This window comes from Coloeus monedula, assembly GCF_965178545.1.
Source record: "Coloeus monedula genome assembly, chromosome: 1".
NCBI classification, from domain to species: Eukaryota; Metazoa; Chordata; class Aves; order Passeriformes; family Corvidae; genus Coloeus; species Coloeus monedula.
The window spans coordinates 152,648,664-152,671,393 of record NC_138781.1 but is presented as its reverse complement, the minus strand read 5'-3'; the positions used below and the strand labels follow the sequence as shown (position 1 = coordinate 152,671,393).

Genomic DNA, 22,730 nt, shown 5'->3' with positions numbered 1-22,730 from the left:
TTACAATATTGAGACTACTTGTTGTCTTGCACATAATAAAAAGTACCAAATTTAGGCAATGTTTAGTTACACTTTCCATTTATGGTGAACTTCGGAGGGTCTCCTTGAAAGATGCCTAAGCCAGCAATGGACATGGTTTCTTGGGATCAAAACATTGCAGCTTAGACCTGTATCTCCTGTTAAAGGTGAGGAAATACAGTCCAACATTTTCCTTTTTGCTCCCAGCCCTTCCGCTGTGCACACTGCCACTATTCCTGCAATATCTCTGGTTCCCTGAAGAGACATTACAACAGGAAACATCCTAATGAAGAATATGTCAATGCAGGGTCTGGGGAGCCTGCAGCTGAAGCCCTTATCCAACAAGGTACATCTCCACCATATAAGATTTGTTATCTTTTTTTGCTGAAGCAAACTTGGTGTGAAGATAAACTTTTGTGCAGTATGTGTTCGTCAGTTTATTGGATGTTTCATGATAAATCGTTATTCCTTTTTAGTAATTTGGAAATGGCCACCTTTTACCCTTCATTCAGAGTCCTTTGTTCCTGGTTTTTAAGGGTGTGTGAACCAAAGTTTTGTTTGACCTTGCCTGTGCTATTTGTTGTTGCATACATTTATCATTGACACTTGTCTCTTTCTGTAAGTAAAGGATCACTGTCTGTTGAAATGAATGATAAATTTCTACCATTCTGCTGATAAATTTCTGTGACAATTCTGCAAGGTTGAACTTGAGGTAAGGTTGAGCAAACATAAGGAAAGAGACTGAAGAGTAAATAGCAGCAAATCATTCCCCCACTAGAAAAATCTGGGGTAAAAGGAGAGTACAGGTAAAACAGGTTAGGAATTGTTGTGCTCACAGTCTTGCTTATGGGCAAAGGAAGCATGTCTGTGTAAATAACCCAAGACTTTATTAGTAGTATAACAGTAATCTTAACATTCTAATTTAAGATTTGTCTGACTCACATGAGTAGCTTTGCTGTTACACACTGGGTAGATGAACCAAAGCAAAACAACTGATAATGCAGTCAGGTATATTTTTGGGTGTCAAGCTCCTTCAGTTCTAGTGCCTGGTGTGAGGAATATTGAGCAAGAAGAGGAGAAAGCCAGATTATGTATTAAAGTGTGTTGAAAATACTTTAATTCTTGGTAAAAGTAAGTTTCCTTCTCTGTTACTCATAATTTTAGAAAGTGTTTTCCCTATTTTTTAATAGAAACTATGAACAGTTTAATAATATCTTTTGAAATCTTCAGTTTCTGATTTCATTGAAGAGGAACAGGACCAAAGTAATGCTGTTGTATTAGATAATGAATTAATATAATTCTTCTAAGGTTACATTATTTCTAAATGGGATTTCCAAACCATTCATCTAACACATAACATTTATCTATTGAAGGCATTAATTCATGTTAAAATACTGAAATCATGACACAGAGAAAGATAACTCAATCTGAGACTCTCCTTTTAAACTTGCACTGTAAGGGGTAAAAGTGTAACTACAATAAGTAATGGGTCTGTGTTGTTTTTATATAACATTTCGTTGTTTCCTTTTTGTCAAAAAACCAAATAATTTTAAAAGTAAATACCTATAAATTTCAGGGTAGGAATATATAGTATAATTCTACAGTTATTTTCACAGACAGTGTAAGTCCATGGGGAACCTGCAGTTGTTTTAAGGAAGTAGTATTTGCTTGGGCAGTATTCAGAGCCTCTATTTTGTGGTCACCCAGATGAAGGAAGAGCTGTGCATTATAGGGAGCTTTGTTTAACTTCCCAAATATCTGAGCACTGCAAGGAATTATTTGTCTGTAGCCACTCTTAGGAATAGGTATCAGAGAATGAATTCTCTTAGTATAAATTAGGGATCATACTTGCAATGTCTTGAACAAATAAAATTAATCATGAGCTGATTAGGCTTTCCCTTTGAGAGCCAGATAAATGCACTTCTGAAAATAATTCTTTTCCACTGAAACAAACAACTGTAAATTTGTTGAGATGCAAGAGTAGCCTTAAAATGGAGACATTAGGGTGAGATGCGAGAGAAGAGCCTTTAACTTTTTCTGTGGTGGATATCCTTTTTCCACCACATTGAACATTGGACAGTGATTAACAGGATGAAATTTAACAAGTTCAAGTGTCAGATTCTCCTTAGGATGGAGTAATGCCTGGCACAGGTCTAAGTAGGGAGATCAGCCCTGCCGATGGGGATCCAGGAGTGCAGGTTGGCAGCAGCTCTCCAGGAGCCAGCAGTGAGCCCTGGCACGCCTGAGGGCAAACCCCATCCTGGGGTGCATTGAATGCAGCATGACCAGCCAGGAAAAATGAGGATTATCCTGCTGTGCTCAGTGTTGGAGCCCTGAGTGCAGGGCTGGGACCCACCAGGTCCCAGGATGTGAAGGTTCATGACTGTATCCAGAGGGAAACAAAGCTGGTGACGGGGATGGAAGTCATGTCCTGTGAGGAGCAGCTGAGGGCTCTGGGCTTTGTCTCGTTTGGAGAAGAGGGGGCTGAGGGGTGACCTCATTGCTCTCTAACAGCTTCCTGAGGGGCGGAAGGGGAGAGAGAGGTGCTGAGCTCTTCTCCCTGGGATGCAGTGGTAGGAAACATTGGAATGGTTCAAAACTGTGCCTAGGCATTAGGAGACATTTCTCTACAGAGAAGTTGACCTAACACTGGAACAGCCTTCCCAGAGAGGTGATCAGTGTTCCAAGGCTGTCAGTGTTTGAGGGGCATTTGGGCAATCCCCTTAACAACAGCTTTAACTTTTGGTCCTCCATCATTTGGTCAGGCAGTTGGACTAGATGGTCCTTGTAGATCCCCTCCAACTGAAAGAGCCTGTTCTGTTCTTTGCATCTCTCACTTTGCATCCTTCTTTCTCTTCCCCTCCTTACACAGCATTTATATTTCCTGTGCTGACATTAGTGCTGTGTTTGTTTTCCACATTCATCTGTGGAATTCACACCTTTTCACATTCGTCTGTGAAAAAGTCAGGCATTTTAGAGCAGTAATGGGGCATCAAATCCGTGTAGGAGCTATGAAGTCAGTGTCTCTTCTCAGGGCTCTGTAATGAAGAAAGCTGTATTAATAGGTGCAATTTTCCCACATGCAGCTTCCTTTGCCAACTCAAATTCCTGCTCTGTGATGCATCAGATGGAACTTGCACCTGGGTTCCAAATAAGACCAGAGATTCTTTATCATGCTATAGAAACACTGAATTTTTCTCAGTGTTTTGGTATCTCACTGAGGGAAGAATTGTTCCTTGTGAGAGACATTTGCATTTTGAGGTGATAAACATGAATTCTACTGAAGTTAATAGAAGTTTTCCTGATTTGCAAATCAGGTCTTTTGTATTTGGTTCACACAACACAAGCAGATTGCTGTGGACAGATTATGCAGTATGACAAGTCATATTTGTCATATATGACACCTGAGTGTCATACAAGGTAATAGAAATTCTTCACTGTGAGGCACTGAAACAAGTTGCCCATAGAAATTGTGGATGCTCCATGCCTGGAAGTGTTCAAGCCCACTTGAGGCTCAGGGGCCCTGAGCAACCTGTTCTAGTGGAAGGTGTCCCTGCCAGTTGGCAAGGGGTTTGGAACAGGATACTCTTTAAGGTTCCTTCCAACCCAAACCTTTTGATGATTCTCTGTGTTTCTGAGCTGCTTGGGCCAGAAGTTGCACCTTGCTGTCTGACTAGCTTCTCTTTAGTTTCAATTTACTATATTCATAGATCTGAAAAGCAATTTTGGAAAATTATTCATGTATTCATATAAAGGAAGAAGACCTTTCAGACCTGATATTAAGCAAACCCTTTGAAATGAAAGGACTATAGATGAAAAGGAAAAGGAGAGAATATCAGCAGGCAAAAAAGGCTTGGAAAGAAATTGAGAGGGGAAAGTAACAAAGATTAATATCAGTAAAAGCTGTCTATATCTATTTGTATTGTATTCTGCTTGTTCTAAGTTACCCACTGAGCCCAGAGTGAATGCCTCACACTTGCTCATCTCCTCTACTCAATTGGTTTTTGAGGCATTTGCAGGCACTGCAAATAATCTTAATTGGAAATATTTATATGAATGTAGACTGCTGGACTGTACTCAAGATTCCTAGAATGAGCTTATAAATAAATGAATGATTCATGGAAGAGGGAATGTGTTCATTTGAGCAACTGCATTGCCAAGGATAGACAGCAGTATTTAATTTCTGGGGTTGTGGTAGAAATTGGAATCACCCAGGATCAGAGAAATGCTTGGGATTTTGCAGGGTTTGTGCATGCTTCTTTGTTTAAGTAGAAGTCTATGATCTGGCATTTATTTTAGTGTTAAAAAGTAATAAAGGAAAATAAATACCATAAGAATCTGATGTATTCTGCAAAGGCAACAAGAGTACTTATGCACTACCCACCAGTTTTTCTGCAAGGCCCTGCCTGTGTGCTCATTTGATGACTTATTTTTTTAGTTCCACTTGCTTTGTGCTGGGCAAGTCACATAAAGTTTTCCTCAGTTTTTTCTTTTCTCCTCACCAATCCTCCTTCCCATCCATAAATATTTTGTTTATGTATCTGAGAGACAGATTTTCATTTGTGTTTGTGCAGCTACTTGTGCACACATGAGGATCCAGTTGTGGCCTCAGTGTTCTGTTATACAGCTGTCATCACGTGCTTTCTTTGGACAGAAAATAAGAGTTATCTTATGGAGATTTTAGGCCAATAAATAAACTGGAGAGCACATGTCAATGGAAGAAAGTTATGGAGCTATATAAGATCTGCCTGCAGTATTTTGTTACAAACATCAGTTTTGTTATTGAAAGTAGTAAAGGCATGTAATTCATCGGCTTTCTCTGTATGTTACCCATTATTTTAAAGAATCATCTAGAAATTAATTTTTCTGAGCTTTCATATCAAGTCACCGATATGGAGTTCTATATTACCAGTTTAATTCTGTGCTTCTATTGCTTGTTATTTAATTGAAGTCATAATGACAAAAGTTACGGATTTAATTTACCTGGTGTGTTGTTGTAATAGTTTCAATAGCAAAGTAATGCAGAAAAGTGTTCACTGTTTCACAGCAATGGGTTTTTCCTCATGCTGCAGATTGGTGTGAAATTAATGTGTAATTTCATTTTCTGTAACTGATAATGTCATTGTTCTAATCTGAACTTTTTGAGTTTCCCTTAATAGTGAAGCTATTTCAGATTTGTTTAGAGATGAAATATTGAGCATCTACTCTAACAGTGAAGTTTGGTAAAGACTGAGAGAGCAAAGAGGGAGGTTTGTGTAGTAACAAGTGTTGGTGAATCCCCTAGAGACTGGGTGCAGTTATATTCTGTTTTATCAAAATAAAATGTTTACTTTTTTTCACCTGGTAGGATACCATATGGTAGGTTTCCATTAATGAAAAATGGTCTGTTTTTTCTAATCATCTTGTTCATAAAGGACTGTGCACCCAGGTCTTGGCTAATAACCAGCTTCTGTGAGTCTGTTTGAAGCATTTGAACATCATGAGTAAGCATCATCTTTGGCCACAATGATGTGGAGTCAGCCACATGGTAGCACAGTTCCTGCAGTGGCATAAGGCACTTCCCGAGCCATTAGGTTTGTTAGAGTGGGTTCTGGTCACCTAATGCAATCATTTATCACAGGCAGGTTATTCTTGTTCTCTTTAGTCAATAGAGAGGAAAAAGGAGAAATACTTATTTGCATAATTACAAGCAGCTGAGATCTAACATCTGACCAAATGATTTTCATAAGAAAAGAAGTAAAAGCTGTTTAATCTGGTGTAGAAAATTGGATTCTCATGATTTCATGCTCAGTTTTTTACCTGTAATGCTGCACACTCACACAGTAAACATTGTGCTAGCTTCATGTTATGTGTCGTTTTGTAGACAGAAAACTTTATTTACAGTTTGCATGTTAACATAAAACTCAAGAGCAAAGATATCTGGGTGAAGAGGATATTACTTTGTTAACTCTTCCTAGTTTACTTTGCTAATGTACAAATAAAAAGAACAAAGTTTGAAAAAACTGGAACAGCTGTCTTAGAGAAGATACATTTAAAAAAATTATTAAAGCGTGCCATTGATGTATATGTTAAATATTAACATTCTTCATGTTGGACAAATGGCTACAGGAAAACAATATACAGTTACATGGCTTGATTGAGATGGGGACAAATTAAACGGGTTGTTACTGCCTTGAAAAAGAATTATATGAAAATAGTCCAAGGAATTTATTTGTGTTTCCTTATAGGTGGCATTAAATGTCCTGTTTGCAGCTTTGTGTATGGTACAAAATGGGAGTTCAACAGACATCTTAAAAACAAGCATGGAATGAAGTTAGTGGAGAATGATGGGGAGACCAAATGGGAGGTAAAGCAAAATATCAGTAGCTTTGACCCTTAGTTTTTTTAAAATTCTGGGGAGAAAAGTAAGGATAAAAATAAGAAGCATACAAAAATGTGGTTCTGACTTATATAAATAAGATCAGAAGGTCATGGGATCTTATCTTCATTTGAATGCATACCTTGCTATGTCTGTTAAATTTTAATATATGATAGGGTTAACAACCTTGTAAATGTTTATTTTTGCATTTTAGGCTTCCAGTCCTCTATTTGCAGCAGGAAGGGTAAAAACTTTAGCAAAAACCATGAAATTGAAAAACTCACTGCATTTTGTAATATACTGAATAGTGTATGGTGTTAACTGTAAGATGAGCAAAGCTGCAGAGAAAAGCATATGTCTTGGTCTGGAGAAGGCTAGAATCTAGAAAATGGAATTTTTTAATTGATCAGCTGAAAAAATGATAATGTTGTGCAGAGTAAGTCTTCTATGATATGTTCTGTGTTTTAAGCTTCAATCCTGCAGATGCAGAATCGATGGGAAAACTACAGATTTAGACACTTCTATTAAAAAATTATGATTGGCCAGCTGAGTGTCTTCCATTGCCTGAGCAGGCTGATTTTGAAGTCCAATGAGAGGAAAAAGCCAGGAGCCAACTGCAGTTGGCTGACCTCCACAGTTTCAGACCTCTTCTGCTAAATTTCAGGCTGCCCCCATCACAAATCTAATGCCTGATTTGGAAGAGCTGACCTGCAGGTCTTGTCTAATAGTTATTGAGTATCCACACACAGAAGGATAAGTCCTTGGAAAACACTGGAGTAGGTTCTATTTGGACAGCTGTTCAAAGAAGGTGGGACAAGCATTTTAAAATGTAGCCCTTCAAAGCCTTGTATCCATATTCCAAGTGATCATCTGTACACTTTCCCAGTAGATGCCCAAAGCTGAAAAAGTAAGAGGATATCCTGGATGCAAGAATGTCTCTGTTGCTGAACTGGCTGTAAAGAAAGTCACATCAGAGCAGGAATACATATTGACAGCTTGTCTTGAAAAAAACATAGCTTATGGAAAGGATAACTTTTCTGAAACAAAATGCCATTTTTTCAAGCTTCTGAGGTGTTTAGCAGATCTGCATTATAAATTCATTTTGCTCAAAAGTTCTTTTCTCAACTCTGATGTAGTAGAAGTCTGTTGTTAGTTCTAAAATAACTGTGCAACAAAAATAAATTCAGCTTATTATTATTATTCAGACAATAACTTAACATCCTTAAAACAACTTTTGAAGTAGAATCTAGAAGAACACCGTGGGATGATCATCCCACCTCCCATGTAATACTCTTGAATTCTGTTTCACATTGTATAGCTCTTGTTACAGTATTTGTTGTCCAAACCCATTCCTTATTGTTGTTTAAATCACTGAAATGAGATTGTTCATGCCTTGGCTGGGTTTTGTTTCCAAGTTAACTGCTGAAGTTGCTGAAGAAGCATCCACTCAATATCTCCATATCACAGAGGCTGGAGAAGATGTTCAAGGCACTCAAGCTGCTGTAGCTGCCTTACAGAACCTTAGATACACTTCTGAGAACAGTAAGTTACCTTTTTCTAGGTTGGAACAGAAATACACCTTTTTTTTCCAAAATACCTTATTCTTTTGAGTGTACTGGGCAGTATATGATCTCCTGTGATCTCCTATTAAAAATTATGAAATTAGTCATCCAGAACTTAGTTCTGGGGGGGGTTATATTTTCTCCAAGTATAAATGAGAAATTATAATTCATTATGAATTTCTATATCCTGAAGTCATTAATAATTATCACTGCCTGTTTTGTACTTTATTATTAGCTGTGTGGAATTTCCTGCCTATATTATTAAATATAGTGTGAAATTAGCTATCTTGGCAGAGTAGATGATGTGTATCTAATGGCAATCTACTGGCTGTTATTTTTCTCCCTCTCTGGCTTTAGTCAGCAGGACTGCAGGAGCGACATGGTGGAATAGCTCATTTACCATGTTCCCAAGGCAGCACTAACAATCTCAATTCTGATGGTACACGAAACTAAGTGAGCTATTCTGTATCAGGTTGAGGAGGAAAAGAGTAGCATTAGATAATGTCTGCTAAGTGGGAAATAACAAAAACTGGAAGAAAAGGAAAAATGCCCAGATTTCTGAGAGTGTTAAAACAGAGACTAGAGTAGATATTCCTATGAGTGTTTTGTAATGCATATAAATAAATGCCCTGGTTATCAGAAGACAACATTTTACAATTGTTTACCATTGTGGTCTTTATAGTTCACAATACAGATACATGTCAAAAACTCCCACTTTTTACAGATTTTCCAAGCATGTTGCAATTTAATTACATCGCTACCAATTTCTGTATATTATTTTAATGAGTGGAAATTCTGAGTAAGTGAAAACTTCTTGAGAACTTCCCTTTAACTTTTGTATATCTAAATTAAAATAAACATTGTCATGGAATGCACTGTAGATAGTAGTTTTTATTTTCAGCTTGAGGCAATAGTTTTCTGAGTAATCTTGCTTTTAGAGCATCCAACTTCAGATACTCTTCCAGCATATTCCCTCTTAGTATGAAAAAGGTAATATCTTGTCTAAAGGCAGTTTTATAGTAAAAAAAAAAAAACAAACCAAAAAAGAGCAAGCAAACATTTTTCAGTACTCAGATACACATTTTTCTTATGTAAATAACAAAATATAAATACCTTCTATTTGAAATTATATTATCTGACCTAGACTACTATCACAGTATCAACCTCAGTTTGAAACAATTTAAGTTAAGAAATTAGATTTATTCTTATTGCTGTCTCTTTTCTATCTCTCACAGTGATTAAAGTAAATATAAGGCAGCTTTACATGACCCTAACAGTTTCTTTCTCTGTCCGACATCTCCCTCATGCTGACAATGGGCATGTGGGAATAGTGGGCCATTGGTGGGAATTTGTATTCCTGCATAACAGAAAACATTTTTCTGCATTCAGGTATTTCACACTTTGTGAGAAATCAGAGTACAACTATAAAAGGGGTTTTTTTGTTTTTTTGTAAACCTCCCTTTACTCTGGCAGGGCTACACACATCAGAGAATTTTTTAAAAAGGACAGACGTTCTGATCCAGTGTTTATAAAATGATAAGTATGAGCCTTCCCAAGCAATTAATTTTTCCCTTCAGCATGTTAGTAATAAAACTACTTCTTTTAGGTTGAGGGGTATTGCAAAGGACCAGATGGATGGTAAACACAGGTTTCTAAAGTACCAAATGGGTGTTATGGTTATAGGTATACAGGTAGGTTGTGTGTAAGATGAATGTCTAGTAAATACACATTTGGATTTGTAAAGCCTTGCAGCTTCCTACTTTGCAGTTACTGCTATGAGTTGTGGCTGTTTCTTTATTCAATGTATTCTTTTAGATCTCTTTCAAATAGGCATAGAAATGATCCGTGTGGCTTCACTTGCTGATTCATGCATTCCCTGGGCAAATTTGTTCTGTGAATACTTTCCTGACACAGATCTGTTATTAAAGTGTCACATTGTTGAGCCTTTTGAATTGTACCAACAGTGCTGTGAGTCAGGGCTGTGCTACTTAGATTCACATAGCCTCAGAACTGCTCTGCTGTGATGATCTTATGGCTGCTGTCTTTCTGATAAGGTGAAAGACTGGATCCAACAGCTGTAAACATCTTGCAGCAGATCATCGAGTTGGGTTCGGAATCCCACGATACCACTGCAGTGGCTTCTGTCGTTACCATGGCACCTGGCACAGTGACAGTGGTAAAGCAGGTAAGAGCTCTTTTCTTCTCTAAACCAGCTATATTTAATTTTCATATATTTATTGTGAAATGGAGTTACTTTGCAAGGGACACATTTTAAATGATCATTCAAGACACATATAGAATTTTTCCTTAACTAATTTTTCACTGGGTGTTGTGTGTATGTGTGTTCACATGCCCACACGTGTACATGTTTATACTTGTGTACACATATATCTTTATACATCTAAAAATGCATATATTTTTGTATGTACATAGAATATGAATGAATAAATACACGTATTTACATGAAAATACAGCTTTTTCTAGCAGGTGTTTTCAGGCTCTGTAAAATAGCGTACTTGTATTCTGTGCAGACACTTAGTGCCATTTTCATCTAAAAGATTCAGGTGGTCCTTGGTGCAGTAAAGGAAAGGAAATAATTTTCAATTTGAGGTGCCTGTTGGCTTCAAACATGAAGACTTTTGCTTCTCACAGGTGTCTGCTAACTTTGTTGCTGCCATTTCTCATTGTCCTTGCAGTGTTCTCCAGACTCTGCTTGTTTCTTCTGTTTCATCACAGCTCTTTGCTTATCCCTTTCCCCACTGATTCACTGGGGTGTCTGCACTCAATGTGGTTGACAGGTGAGGCAAGGAAAGTACATTAGAAGTTTTAACTTTTCAAAGAGTTTAAGTAACTCCTTTTATTTAAATGAACCAAAACTGATTATTCTGAGTGCTAAAACTAACTTCTGAGTTCAGCATTTTTTGTAGTGTTTTGAACATTGAGTTCATGAGAGCTCCATAGAAGTGTGAAGTTCATGGTCTGTGAAGTACTTGGATCATTCCTAAGCTTGCTACCCAAATGTCACAAAGACAAGGCAGAATTTGAAGACAGAGCATTTTCAGATGTTCTTTTGCAATACTTAACAGGTATTTTGACTAGAAACTATGGAAGAGTTCAGGGTTTTTGGTAGAATAACATACCAAATTTGAAAACTAAATTGAGTCATAAAAGAGAAGAGACATTGTGGTCCAATTATGTGCAAGTTTCAAAGCAACTTTTATAGCATAGCCACTACCAACGTGCATGCTGTGCTATAGAGGTGACTTCTTTGGGGGTCAAATGCAGTATTAGCAATTGGTGTTTGTCAATATTACTGAAATTAGTTCTTCCCTAAAGAAATTCATCTTTTGAGGCTGTTGTACTAAAGGTATAGGAGAAAATGGCTGCTGGAATAGAGCTGCCAAGAAAATGTTTTGGTATCTGAATGTTAAATTTTAAATATACAGGAGTTAAAATTCTGATTAATGACTGAGTCATCATAAAATCCATTCACTTCCTTGTTGGACCCTCTGAATTTACTGGTAGCTTTTTCTAAGTAAATATTTATATTCCAAATTAGTTTTCTTTTTCACTTTTAAATCCATATTTATAGCCTTTTGAGTTTGCAGACTTCTAAGCCTTAGTTACTTCTTTTTGCTTGTATACATCAGTGACTCTCACTGGTCTGATACCGAACTCTTACAAGCCCCACTCCTGTATCAAATGAAATACTGAATTCTCAGAGCACAGAATCTCTTTGCTGCTTTTCTTTTTATGCCCCTTTTTCCCCTCCCTTTAGAGTCTTTTATTATATAGGAGCTTTTACCTGTCTAAAATTTTTCATTTTTCTCTTTTATTTTTCTTTTAATTTTCTTTAGTAATCAGTTTTATCGTAGTCCAGTCTGTTATACAGCTGTAGTTACTTTCCAGCTCTTGCCTTCTCACCAGAAAATTGCTTCAGAGTTACAGGCACTCCCATTTTTAATCTGAGGAAAGAAGTCTTTAAATGTTATTAATTTGACTTTAATCATCCACTATTAGAAACTGTTGTTTTTTTTCTTCAATACTGAGTTGGTGGTGGTGGGATATCCCTCATTTGTACCTATGACTTGGTCGAGTTTTAATTATCGCAAGTTCCTAATTGTTAACCTTGAAGTGACCTTTAGCCATGTTTATATTTCACTTTCCTATTGGAAAATGTATTCCACACTTTCTTCTGTGACCTTCAGCTTCTCTTGTGGATTGTGAGACAAAGAATTCATTCAGGGTGTCAGCAATATATCGACATCATCTGTCACTGAATTTCCACTCCTTTTCTTTAATGGCCTCACTGAGTCCTTGCTTAGCAGCTTGGGTCCTTTTTTTTGCCCTTAACAGTATTTATTGTAGTTGTCCTGATTTTTATGCTGTTTGGTTTTTTTCTTTTTCTCTAAGGACATGCATTATCCATTTTTTATATCAGTTCTTGCTTTCATATCTCGTTTTTAGCTAACCCTTGCAAGCTGCCTTCATATTTCTCTATTTGCACTGAGAAATTTCTTCTAAATTCTAGATTACTAGTATGTTTTAAAAAGGTTGGGGTTTTTTTTGGCTGTAAGTTTTACACTATAGTGTTCCTATTTTTGTCTTCTCTTTCCTCCCTGGAAATTTCTTTCTCCCACAGCTGTCCTCATCCCTACTTTTCACTCATAAAAGTGCCTTTTACACTTAATCCTTAAAATCATGTATGAATCCAGCTGTATCTATCAGTAATGCTGCCATCCTCATGCCTTTGCGCTTCCCTACCCTGGGTGCTCACATACCTTCAGTGTGCTGTGCTTGTAGAGCTTCAGGTTAATGCAAGAATTTTTACCTCCAGTAACAAGACTCTGTCTTTATCCATAAGTCCTTTTCAGCATCATGGAAGATACCTGGTGTATTAATTAGGCATAACTGATAAAATTCTAAAATTTTCTATTAAGTCATAGGACATAAAGGATACCATGTTTGAGGGGTTCTTTTATTAAATTGTTGTTCTGCTTGTAGTCTTAGTGCAAGTATCCTGAATTATAAGTACACATTATAATAGAGGTGAAATGAGGATCAGATTGTCTCTTCACAGTTCACAGCTCCTGAATTGCATGTTGAGAGCAAAATATCAGTTCTGACTTAGGAAACCTCATATTTCTTGTTTATACGAATGATTATATAAAGAAAAGGCTTTGACAACATAGCAATAACCAATTCCAGCCAGAATTGGGATTCAATTTACGATTTTAAACCCCAAAAATGCAAAAATTAACCCTGCTTAGCTTGTATTTTGCTTGGTAAATAGGAATCATTGTTGGCTCAGTTAGTGTCACATATATGGGACCTTTCCAAGGTTGTGTCTAGAGCCTGAAATGATTTTATCTTAATCTTTCCTGTGAGTCACTATACTAATCTGTTATCAAAGTTAAATTTTTTCTGATTTGGGATAAATCCAGTTGTGTGAGCTCTGAAAATATGCAGCTGCTAAGGAATGTAATATACACCAAATTCCTGAGGAAAAAACAGTTAATAATGTGAAGTTTTACCAATATGATCTGAGACTGGCAAAAATCCCCTTTAAAGCTTTGATCACAACATGGCAGGAGAAGTCCATCTTTGTTCAGTTCTAGGGATCCAGTCTGGATTTCTTTGTAAAAGAGCTAATGAAGATATTTCTTCATGGCATGACATTTGAGTTGTTCTGCTCTGCTTAAACGCCAAAAAAGTAACAAAGTGGGGAAAAGGAGAGAGCAAAGAGTGCTAAGTTTGAAGAACAACTAGGAAAGAGGCTAATAAATGCTTAGAAAAGCCATGAAATACTCTTCATAGTAGATGGTAAATACAGGCAAGAGACTGGGGAGAAAGGAGTTTTGTGGGAGCAGCACTCAGGAAGGTGGTAAAACAAGACACTTTCCTTTCTGCACATTCAACTCTCTGTGTCCTGTTACAGATGTACTTTTGCCCTTGTGCCATAGGGTGGAGATTGATTCATTTGGTTTTTTGTTTATTTTGCTAGAAGAGGCTGTTCAATACATTATTTATAAGGGTGTATGTGTACTGTTTTCCTGGCTCACCTGCCAAACATAAGGCAGGATTGGAGGATGAGCAGTCAGACCAGTGTCACAGACACCCTCAATTTAGAGTATCTGCAGGCCTGTGTTCAGAGACTTGTTTCTCACACCAAATCTATGTGTTAACTAGAGCAGAGATGGTGTTTATCTAGAAACTGCCTTAATATATAGTTGTTTCTTTGAGGTAGAATGTACACCAAATAAGGATATTAATTGTTCCATAAAAAGTTTGTTTCAAGTTAAACTGAGTTTCTTGTGAGGAAACATTACCCTCAGAAATGAGCCCCCTGATGCCTTATTTTTTGCAGAGGAGACTCTTGGAGTGTGTAGTGTTGTAAATTATTCTCCAGGGAAACAATATTCAAAGTGCATATTCTTGGTTTCACAATATATGAAGAACATCCTTGAAAGCTTAGTTCCTGAATCCTTCACTGCACTGACCAGAATATCAGAAGTGTTTACCTTTAAGTTGTTGCTCTTCCATTTCCAGTGTTTGTTAGCAGGAATGTGTAATGGTAGCAAGATACTTTCTTGTTTAATTCATTTATTCTTCATAAAAGCAGTTTATTATTTGTATCAGATCTCTTTGATGTATGGTTCTTTGTCCAAATATGAGTTTTTCTTTTTGCATCAAATTACTGAACCAGAGCAGTAGAATTTTGGATTCCAAACCAAAGGTTTACATTGGTATGCACTACAGTAACCAGTTGAATTTGGTTGCATGTTATCTGTTTTTCAGTTTGTTTTTTTTTTTTTTTCATTTAGATAGTGATTAGCAAATTTGCTGGTAATTGGCTATTTTTAAGCCTGTGATACTGTATTGGGTTTTTGTGCTCTAGAGCCATCCCTTTGAGCACACTCTGAAGATGGCTGAGAAGTTTGTGTTAATCACTAGTCATTATTATTAATCACTGAGGTGATTATATCAGCCTTTCTGTACCACTGTTCATCAGTAGTCCACTTTATTTTTCAACCCTATGGGATGTCTCCTCAAGCCAGAGAGCCAATGTCCTCCTCAGGAACATTATTGGGCCTTGCCTGCAGGTGAATACCTAAATGGTGCCACTTTGTTCTGAATGATGACCCCTGTATGGTTTCCCATTTCAACCTTTTAGCTACAGTGGTTGTCCAAGCCATCATTATTTTATGCTATAGTTAACTTTGATAATCTTTTTTCTGACATTCACAGTTTATGTTTTGTCTCTTGTATTCTTTCAGAAAAAAACCCCAAGATTGCTTTCTCTCCTCTTTCTTACCCTGTTTACTTGGTGTTCCTTTTTTTGCCACATCAAAAAAAATCTGGTTTTCCTTTCCTAGGTTTTTTTTTTTAGTCCTTTCCAACTTAGAGTCCCATTTCTCATTAGCTGTAAAGATTTTGGCTCTTACCTTTGCTCAGTCCACCAAGATTTAAATGCTCATTACTTTTTTCAAACAAGTTTCTTAGTGTCTTCTTCCATATTGTGCTTAGTTATGTGGATTTTTAATGAGGAGCAATTTGTACCTCACTGTTTTCTCTCAATTACTTGTCAAAAATATGATGACAGTAATTATCTGTGGATAGACTGTTGTATATTGGTACTAATGCCTGTCACACAGAGCTACCACTGTTTCATTTGTGTTTTACTTTCTCACCACCCTTTTTCTGTATCTGCTTAGTGTCTCTTGTTTTATACTGAAATGATACTGAAATGATAAGGCCTTTGGGGCATGAACTACTCGTTTCATGTAGCATAGCTGATACAGTCCAGGTCCTGATCCAAAGCACTTCATTAATATTAACAATAAAGAGCAGCAGCTGGCTGCTGAATTCTCTCTCTTTTCCTTCCATTCAGAAAGATGAGACAGGACGGATGTTTTTACTACTTCTGTAGGCTGAAGTGAAGGGTTAAATCTATCCCTCAAAAGCATAGTAACCTATTTTTAACCTAGACATAATGTGTTCTGGAGAATAAGTAAATCAACTGTTAAAATAACTAAACAGATCTTTATCAGAAGATAACCAGAAAACACTGGATTTCCATGTGTTTCACCCTTTATTTTAGTTCCTTTCATCCTTTTATTCTGTGATCTCTTCAGGCTCCAGTAAAATCCTGCCATGGTAAGTCACTTTCTTCAAAGTGACAGCAATAGGAAGGCAGAGCAAAGATTATACATCAGCTCAAAGCAGATCACAGAAAAGAATTTTATTGCGAAGCACATCTTCAAAAGTAAATACCTAACATTAGCATGGCTGTCACATCAGAGGCTGCTGAACATTGTACTTCAGCAACACACCTTGTATTTCAGTCTGGCTTGAATTGGTCCTGACGTGATGATGGGTGCTGATGTTAATCTAGAAAATTTGCCAGCATATGAAATTATAAATATGTTGATTGTCAATTCTGTACTTGTTTTAGAACATGGAGCAATTTGATGCTTCCTGTCACAGTAACAGCAATGGAATGTTTTAAATGGCGCTGAGGCCCTCTTTCCTCAGCCTTTGAGGAGTTCTTATCTCTGTAACGTACAGATAAAATCTCATGTCAAGATCACTGTCCTGTTAGAGCTCCTACAACAGTGGCAGTGTTGCTATTCTGCCTCAAAAGGAAGTGGGGTGAATCCAGCATTTTGCCAGATGAGTGCCATGTCCAATCACAGTCCTTCTGTTAGGATGTATTCAACCAGCCAACTGCTAAAACTTTTTAAAAATCTGCATCACCAATATGAAGATTGGTCTCCTTTTTGTTTTTATTTTATGCAAAACAAGTCTTTCATACTCAAGCCTCTTACTATTGCCACAAACCATTGTGCACCAGATTGTCTTTGTTTTGTAGCTCATTATGGAGATTCAGATGATCAAATTAGTGTTTTCTGTGTGTCTTTTTCACACAATATAACTGTATGTAAACCAAAACTGATAAAGAGTTGAAATTATTCAAATGATACTGAACAAAACTTGTAGGCACCAATGTAAGCTGACACATCACATATCCAGGTGCTCTCTGTGATCTAAAATGCTTTCATTTTAATCCTTTCGGCAGGTATTTTGTATATTTTCTTACTGATATTTTATGATATAAATAAGAGCATCTGCAGCCTAGTGTAAGGTTTTGAAAATCTGAAAGATCTCTCTGATTAACTTTTCTGCTTCATGGTAAACTGAAAAGCAGCATTCAGTCTGAAATCAAGGGAGAGATTCCACTGAGGATTTGGGGACAGGCCCAGCAAAACTGTTTTAAACACAATGGACCTGCAGCTCCTGCTGACTTCAAATAAAATTGGAGATATTTCAGTATTTCACAGGTTGAGCTCTAGAGTAAGGAAAAGGCTTTAGCATCTTACCGCAACTACTTTTTTTTCACTCCTTTTCAGGAAAGGGAAGAATTATATTTTCCTTAATGGCTTGAATTCATTTATTTCAAATTTAAAGACTTTCTTATTTTGAGAGGAATAGATTCCTCTAAGAGACCCATTTGTAACAAATGCTTCCGTGTATTTGGATGGTTCTCGGATATGTAAATTAAGAGCATTTGGAATTTAGAGATGTTGAGCTTCTTATGAAAACATGGTGGTAAAAGTCCCATTGGCTTTTGCGCAAGACAGATTTAGTTAATAAAGAATATTTATGCAGGTACTGACTTGATGTAATGCGCCAGCTGTGTGTGGCTTCAGCTCCTTGCTGTCATTCTTTAATGAAGGATAAGCAGACAGATGCTTTTCAGCTGACTCTCAAACAGAAAAGAGGTCTTGGGTGCTACTCTTCAAAAGATTTCAGAAGCCAATAAAGAGAATTGAGTGTAGTGACATCGTTCATTCAGATGACAGCTGTCCCACTGTTTCTTCAATTTGAGGGATGTAAATTAACATTTTGAGATTATTCCCTGTGGAACAATCTAATAGGAACCAAGGAGAAGCATGTAAACATTGAACTGATTTGAAATGTAAATATCCCAGATAATGTGTTGATTTGTCTAAACTAAAAGGATTACAGATAGCTGTCCAAAAAAGATTTTGGAAGCTAGAAACACCAGAAATAAAGGCATTAGTTTTTTATACCCTGCATGACAAGGGTAATAAACCCACACTGATAAAGTCAGGTAGGGAGGTTAAACTAACTTTCTTTATTGGCCATTTTCATTTCAAAAGCATATAAAAACCAAGTAAGTATTAGATTGCTGCTATTGAATTGAATGAGATTCTGCTTTCATTCCATTTTTGTGGCAACTGTGCTTTATTTTCCTCTGTTCATTATTTATGTACATTCACAAAACTATATTTAAAATTATTTATGGGTTTTGATTTAGAGTGACAACAGTGAGATCCATCTCATACTGTGTTGTGCATTCTTGCAGCTCTTAGCAAACATAGTGTAATTTCTCTGGCCTGAGGCATGTTGTCCTAGGGTTATGTGTAGTGCACTAAAACAAGAGGGATTAGTGTATATTGCGTAATTATAGGGCCACATTTTAGACACCCCTATTTCTGTATTTGTTTGAGCATCTCTAGCATCAAGGGCTGTAATTGTGAGCTGATTCATAACAAGCTGTGAGATTCTAATTATCTAACATTCTTAACTGCAGCTTCCTATCTGAACTCACTGGTGATTAGACTTTTCCTGGCCTGGAGCAATATTCATTGGTGGATCTTGTGTATGTGCTTAACTTCCCCACAGGTGCTGACAGTGGAGCTGGTACCCTCAGGAGAGAGGAGAGGACAATTATGAAAAGGGAGTTCAGTGTATGAATTCACTAAAGCTCTGTTGCTCTCAGTAGGATTTAGGGTTTCTTTATTAATTAAAAAATAAAAAAAGGGTGCATTAGGAGCAGCAAGAGAAACAAGTTAACAGTGCTATGGTTATTTTTCATTATTTAGCTCCCTGCTTTTCAAAGAGAGGCTCAAGCTTTCATTAGTGAGGGGTATGTTGGTGAAAGGGGCTTATAAAAAGAGAGTGACTTGTGACATGATCAGATAGGGAAAAGGATGAGGAGGATTGTTTATTAACTCAAAGAGGAGAGACTTAGATTAGATGTTAGGAAGAAATTCTTTTCTCAGAGGGTAGTGAGACGTGGGAACAGCTTGCCCAGAAGAGTTGTGGATGCCGCAACCCTGGGGGAGTGTTTGAGGCCAGGCTGGATGGGTCTGGTGGAAGATGTCCCTGCCCGTGGCAGAGGGGTTGGAACTAGATCATCTCCAAGTTCCTTGTCAATCTCCAAACCATTCTGTGAGTCTATGACTCTTTGATTTTATGATACTTGTATCTTGAGACAACATAAATTGTTCTTTCTGAGGGTGGTTGCAAATTTTACTGTGTCAAGAAAAACATCCAGCATCACCTACTTTTGTAGAGTGTTGAGCTTGAACTTCAGCAGGAGATGTTTAAACTATATTTCAGATAAAACATTCAGATATGTGTGGTAAAAGAAACAGAATGTGGAAAAGACTTCATTCTATTCCTGTATTTTTATCCCTATAACCTGAATCCTGTGCAACAAAGCCAGAGTGAGCATCAGCAGGTATGAATGTGCTGTTGCATTAAAGTCAATGACAATGGCCACATTCCCTTTAGATGTTAAATCTTTCACCAGATAAAATCCACATATATTTTATCAGTATATTGCAGCCATACTGACTTGGGGCCCTCTGAATAATTTAACACCTGGACATACTTGTTATTGTTCAAGAAAAAGCTTTCTATAGCCTTATTAATTGAGTGAAAGTTCAAAGTGCTGTGAAGTCCTAAGGGGCTTGTGTATCTCTAAAGTCTTCTGACAGATATTTTAAACATGAAATAAAAAAGTCAGAAGCAAAGTCACTGTATAACAAAGGGAATGCTTGCTTAGGGAAAAAAAATTAAATGAGAAAAGAGCATCAGGAAAACAAACATACAGGGCTTATTTTTCTCCTTGCTTGTCTCTAAGGGACCAGACAGATCCTTGGAATCTTCGCTGTAGTTTTTCTCTTCTGTTCCCACTCCCGTCTTAAACAACATTATGATCTTAATTATATTAACTTGAATTTGATTGTGTTAATGCTGTTTACTTTTGAGCCAGCTTCTAACTAAAAAAAATTAGCCCTTTCTAACTTCTGTAATTTAGATTCCACACTTCGTAGAGTCTACCTTGTCTGACCTCTTCTTTTTAAGATCACTTAAGAGTTCCGTGCTGCGAGAGCACACTGAGCTCCAGCAAATGGAATCATAGATTCCTAGAATTGTTTGGATTGGAAAGGACCTTAAAGATGATCTCATTCCAACCTTCCTGCCATGGGCAGGGACACCTTCCACTAACAAATGCCGTTGCATATGTCTTGCATACTGAAAAATTGCTGTTCCATTCTCTCCTTAAAAGTAGATTATTTTATCACTAACACTTGAGAGAATGCATTTCTTCCACATGACTTACAGTTTTCTGATTTATTTATACTTGCATGGAGTACTTTGCATGGGAATTTTATATGGATTGGTAGAGGATTAAGACTTGGTTTTGAATTCTAGTACATACTGTGTTTCAATAATTGACAGGCACCTGTATGAATTTTGAATTCAACACCAGATTGTGTTGCTTTTTTAAATTTTGACAAGAAGCAAACTGTTCAGTAAAAAATCTTTTATTTTCACTTGTTTCTATCACTCTCCTTTCAATAATGTAAACATTGCTGCCTCACAAACAGTAGGCCTTAGGAATCTATTTCAGTAATATTTATATTTCACATTTTTCTAATAAAACCCCTAAGGTTTACAATGAAATTTTCAGTTCTATGAGCAGTCATTGATTAGGGAAAAAAAGAAAGACACGGGTACAGTAGGTGTTTTTTTACATGGTTTTGGATGGATTCTCATCTCAGTGCTGCTAGAGGAATTGCTTGAGTTCAGATGTATTTAAATAAGAGCAGTTTTGAATGTGTGACTGCTGAGAGATTAAAGCTGTCTCCAAAGACCAGTGTACCTGAAACTTTGCAGCTCTCTGTGCACAGAATTGAGATGCTGTGTTGCTGTTTTCAGTATTCTGCCTAGCTACACCCTCATTAATCAAAAGTGCTCACGTTTTCTGTAGAACTTAAATTTTCTTTCAGAACTGTTTGATTGGTAATTTGTGTGTGCTGTATTTCCAATAATCATCACAATACCAGGTACTTACTGGAAAGGTGGAATTTCTGTAAGTTCTTCAATGTCTCCTCAGGTGAAGGAAGAGGAGCAGGCAGCCAACCACACGCTGATGATCCAGGAGACGCTGCAGCAGGCCTCAGTGGAGCTGTCGGAGCAGCATCACCTGGTGGTGTCCTCAGATGAGGTGGAAGGCATCGAGACAGTGACTGTCTATACCCAGGGTGGAGAGGCTTCAGAATTCATTGTTTATGTTCAGGAGGCTGTGCAGCCTGTGGAGGAGCAAACTGTGGAAGAATCAGTGCAGGAGCTCTAGAGAACAGTGTTCAAAGGAGGTGACTTCTTGATTTGCCAAAGCCAGAGGTTTGGGGTTTTTTGTCCCAACCAAAAGCAAGCAAGCTGATGGATTTTCAGTTAATTTTTGAAGTGATCTAACTGGTTGGATTGTATCAGTAACTTAAATTTATTATGTGCAAAACCTTCTCAGACTTTTGTTTTGTAGAAAATGCTTTTGAGGAAAAAGTATTCTTCCCCTTCTTAGAAGATCTCTCACTTGATTCCTGTAAATCCGCACAAATATTGTCTGTTCAAAACTGTGGTATCCCATGATAAAAAACATCTGTAAAGATAGCTAGAGTGTCTGGAAAAGCCCATACATCCCATTTTATACATACTTCATATACTCTTGACTTGGCTGGAAGCAGAGTTGTTTTTTCTATACCTAAAAGGGCCTCTTAGCTCTGAGTACATGCTTAGAAATTATCTGCTGAGTTGTGGATCTAACCCAAACAAAGGCTTGAGATTTGATTAGAAACACACCACAGATGGACTTTAGTTTATACCTGTGAGATGATCCTTCGAGTTTGGAAGGTATTTAAAGCCATATGTGATAATTCTGGGTATCAGTAGGATGACTGTTATTTAGCTATTTGAATAATGTTAACTCTTTCCATCCCTCCAAATAAATACCTGTCCAGTATCATAAGGTGAAACCAAAACTGTCGAATCAAGGAAATACTCTTTTGTTTCTAAGAAAAAAATATATATTCAAAAGATTTGTAAATGCTATAAGAGATGTATGTTCATATGTTTTAAACAGACATGCTTGTAAATACAACTGTGTGAAAAGATTTGTACAAAAAGCTTAAGTAAATACTGACAAGAATCAAGATATTCTTAATTATGCATGTATATAGTTCCAGATTTTTCTTCATGAACCTTGAATTGTTTCTGGTTTAATATTTTTAAATTTGAGCTATAAAAATCATTAATAAATAGCAAAATTGTCATGTTTTATTCTAGTGCTCTAATTTCTTAAGTGTTGGCTTCCTTTTCACGGCTAATTAAAAAATGCTGGTGTGCATTGACTCTGACGACTTCTTCCTCCAGTTAGCAGTCTCTAATCAAGAAAGTAGCACCATGAAATCCAGGTGGACCATTATGTGTGATTGAACTCATTTATCGGTGTACTGGATAAAAAAAGTGGAAAAAAGCTTTTGACTAAGTGGATGTAATGTAGAGAGTTGGTTGTCTGCCCCTCTGAGTCTGCTGGGTTCTCTTGATGGTTGATAAAATCAGAGTGCAAACCTTTAGTGGCAGTTTCTCACTTAGCTGTGGCGATGGGGAACTTAAATTTGGTAATGGAAAAGGAC

At 37.1% G+C, this 22,730-nt stretch overlaps 1 protein-coding gene across 3 annotated transcripts in view; it reads left to right on the top strand.

The window, feature by feature from the left end:
- ZFAT (zinc finger and AT-hook domain containing) overlaps nt 1-22,269 on the top strand; it is a 76,595-nt gene extending 54,326 nt beyond the window's left edge. For all 3 annotated transcript variants that reach the window (XM_082293941.1, XM_082293940.1, XM_082293942.1), the window contains 5 exons: nt 226-364; nt 6,246-6,364; nt 7,792-7,918; nt 9,993-10,123; nt 21,155-22,269. In XM_082293941.1, the coding sequence (XP_082150067.1) occupies nt 226-364; nt 6,246-6,364; nt 7,792-7,918; nt 9,993-10,123; nt 21,155-21,394 (756 nt within the window). In that variant the 3' untranslated portion in view covers nt 21,395-22,269. The remainder of the gene's footprint in view (nt 1-225; nt 365-6,245; nt 6,365-7,791; nt 7,919-9,992; nt 10,124-21,154) is intronic.
- The last annotated feature ends 461 nt before the right edge of the window (nt 22,270-22,730 follow it).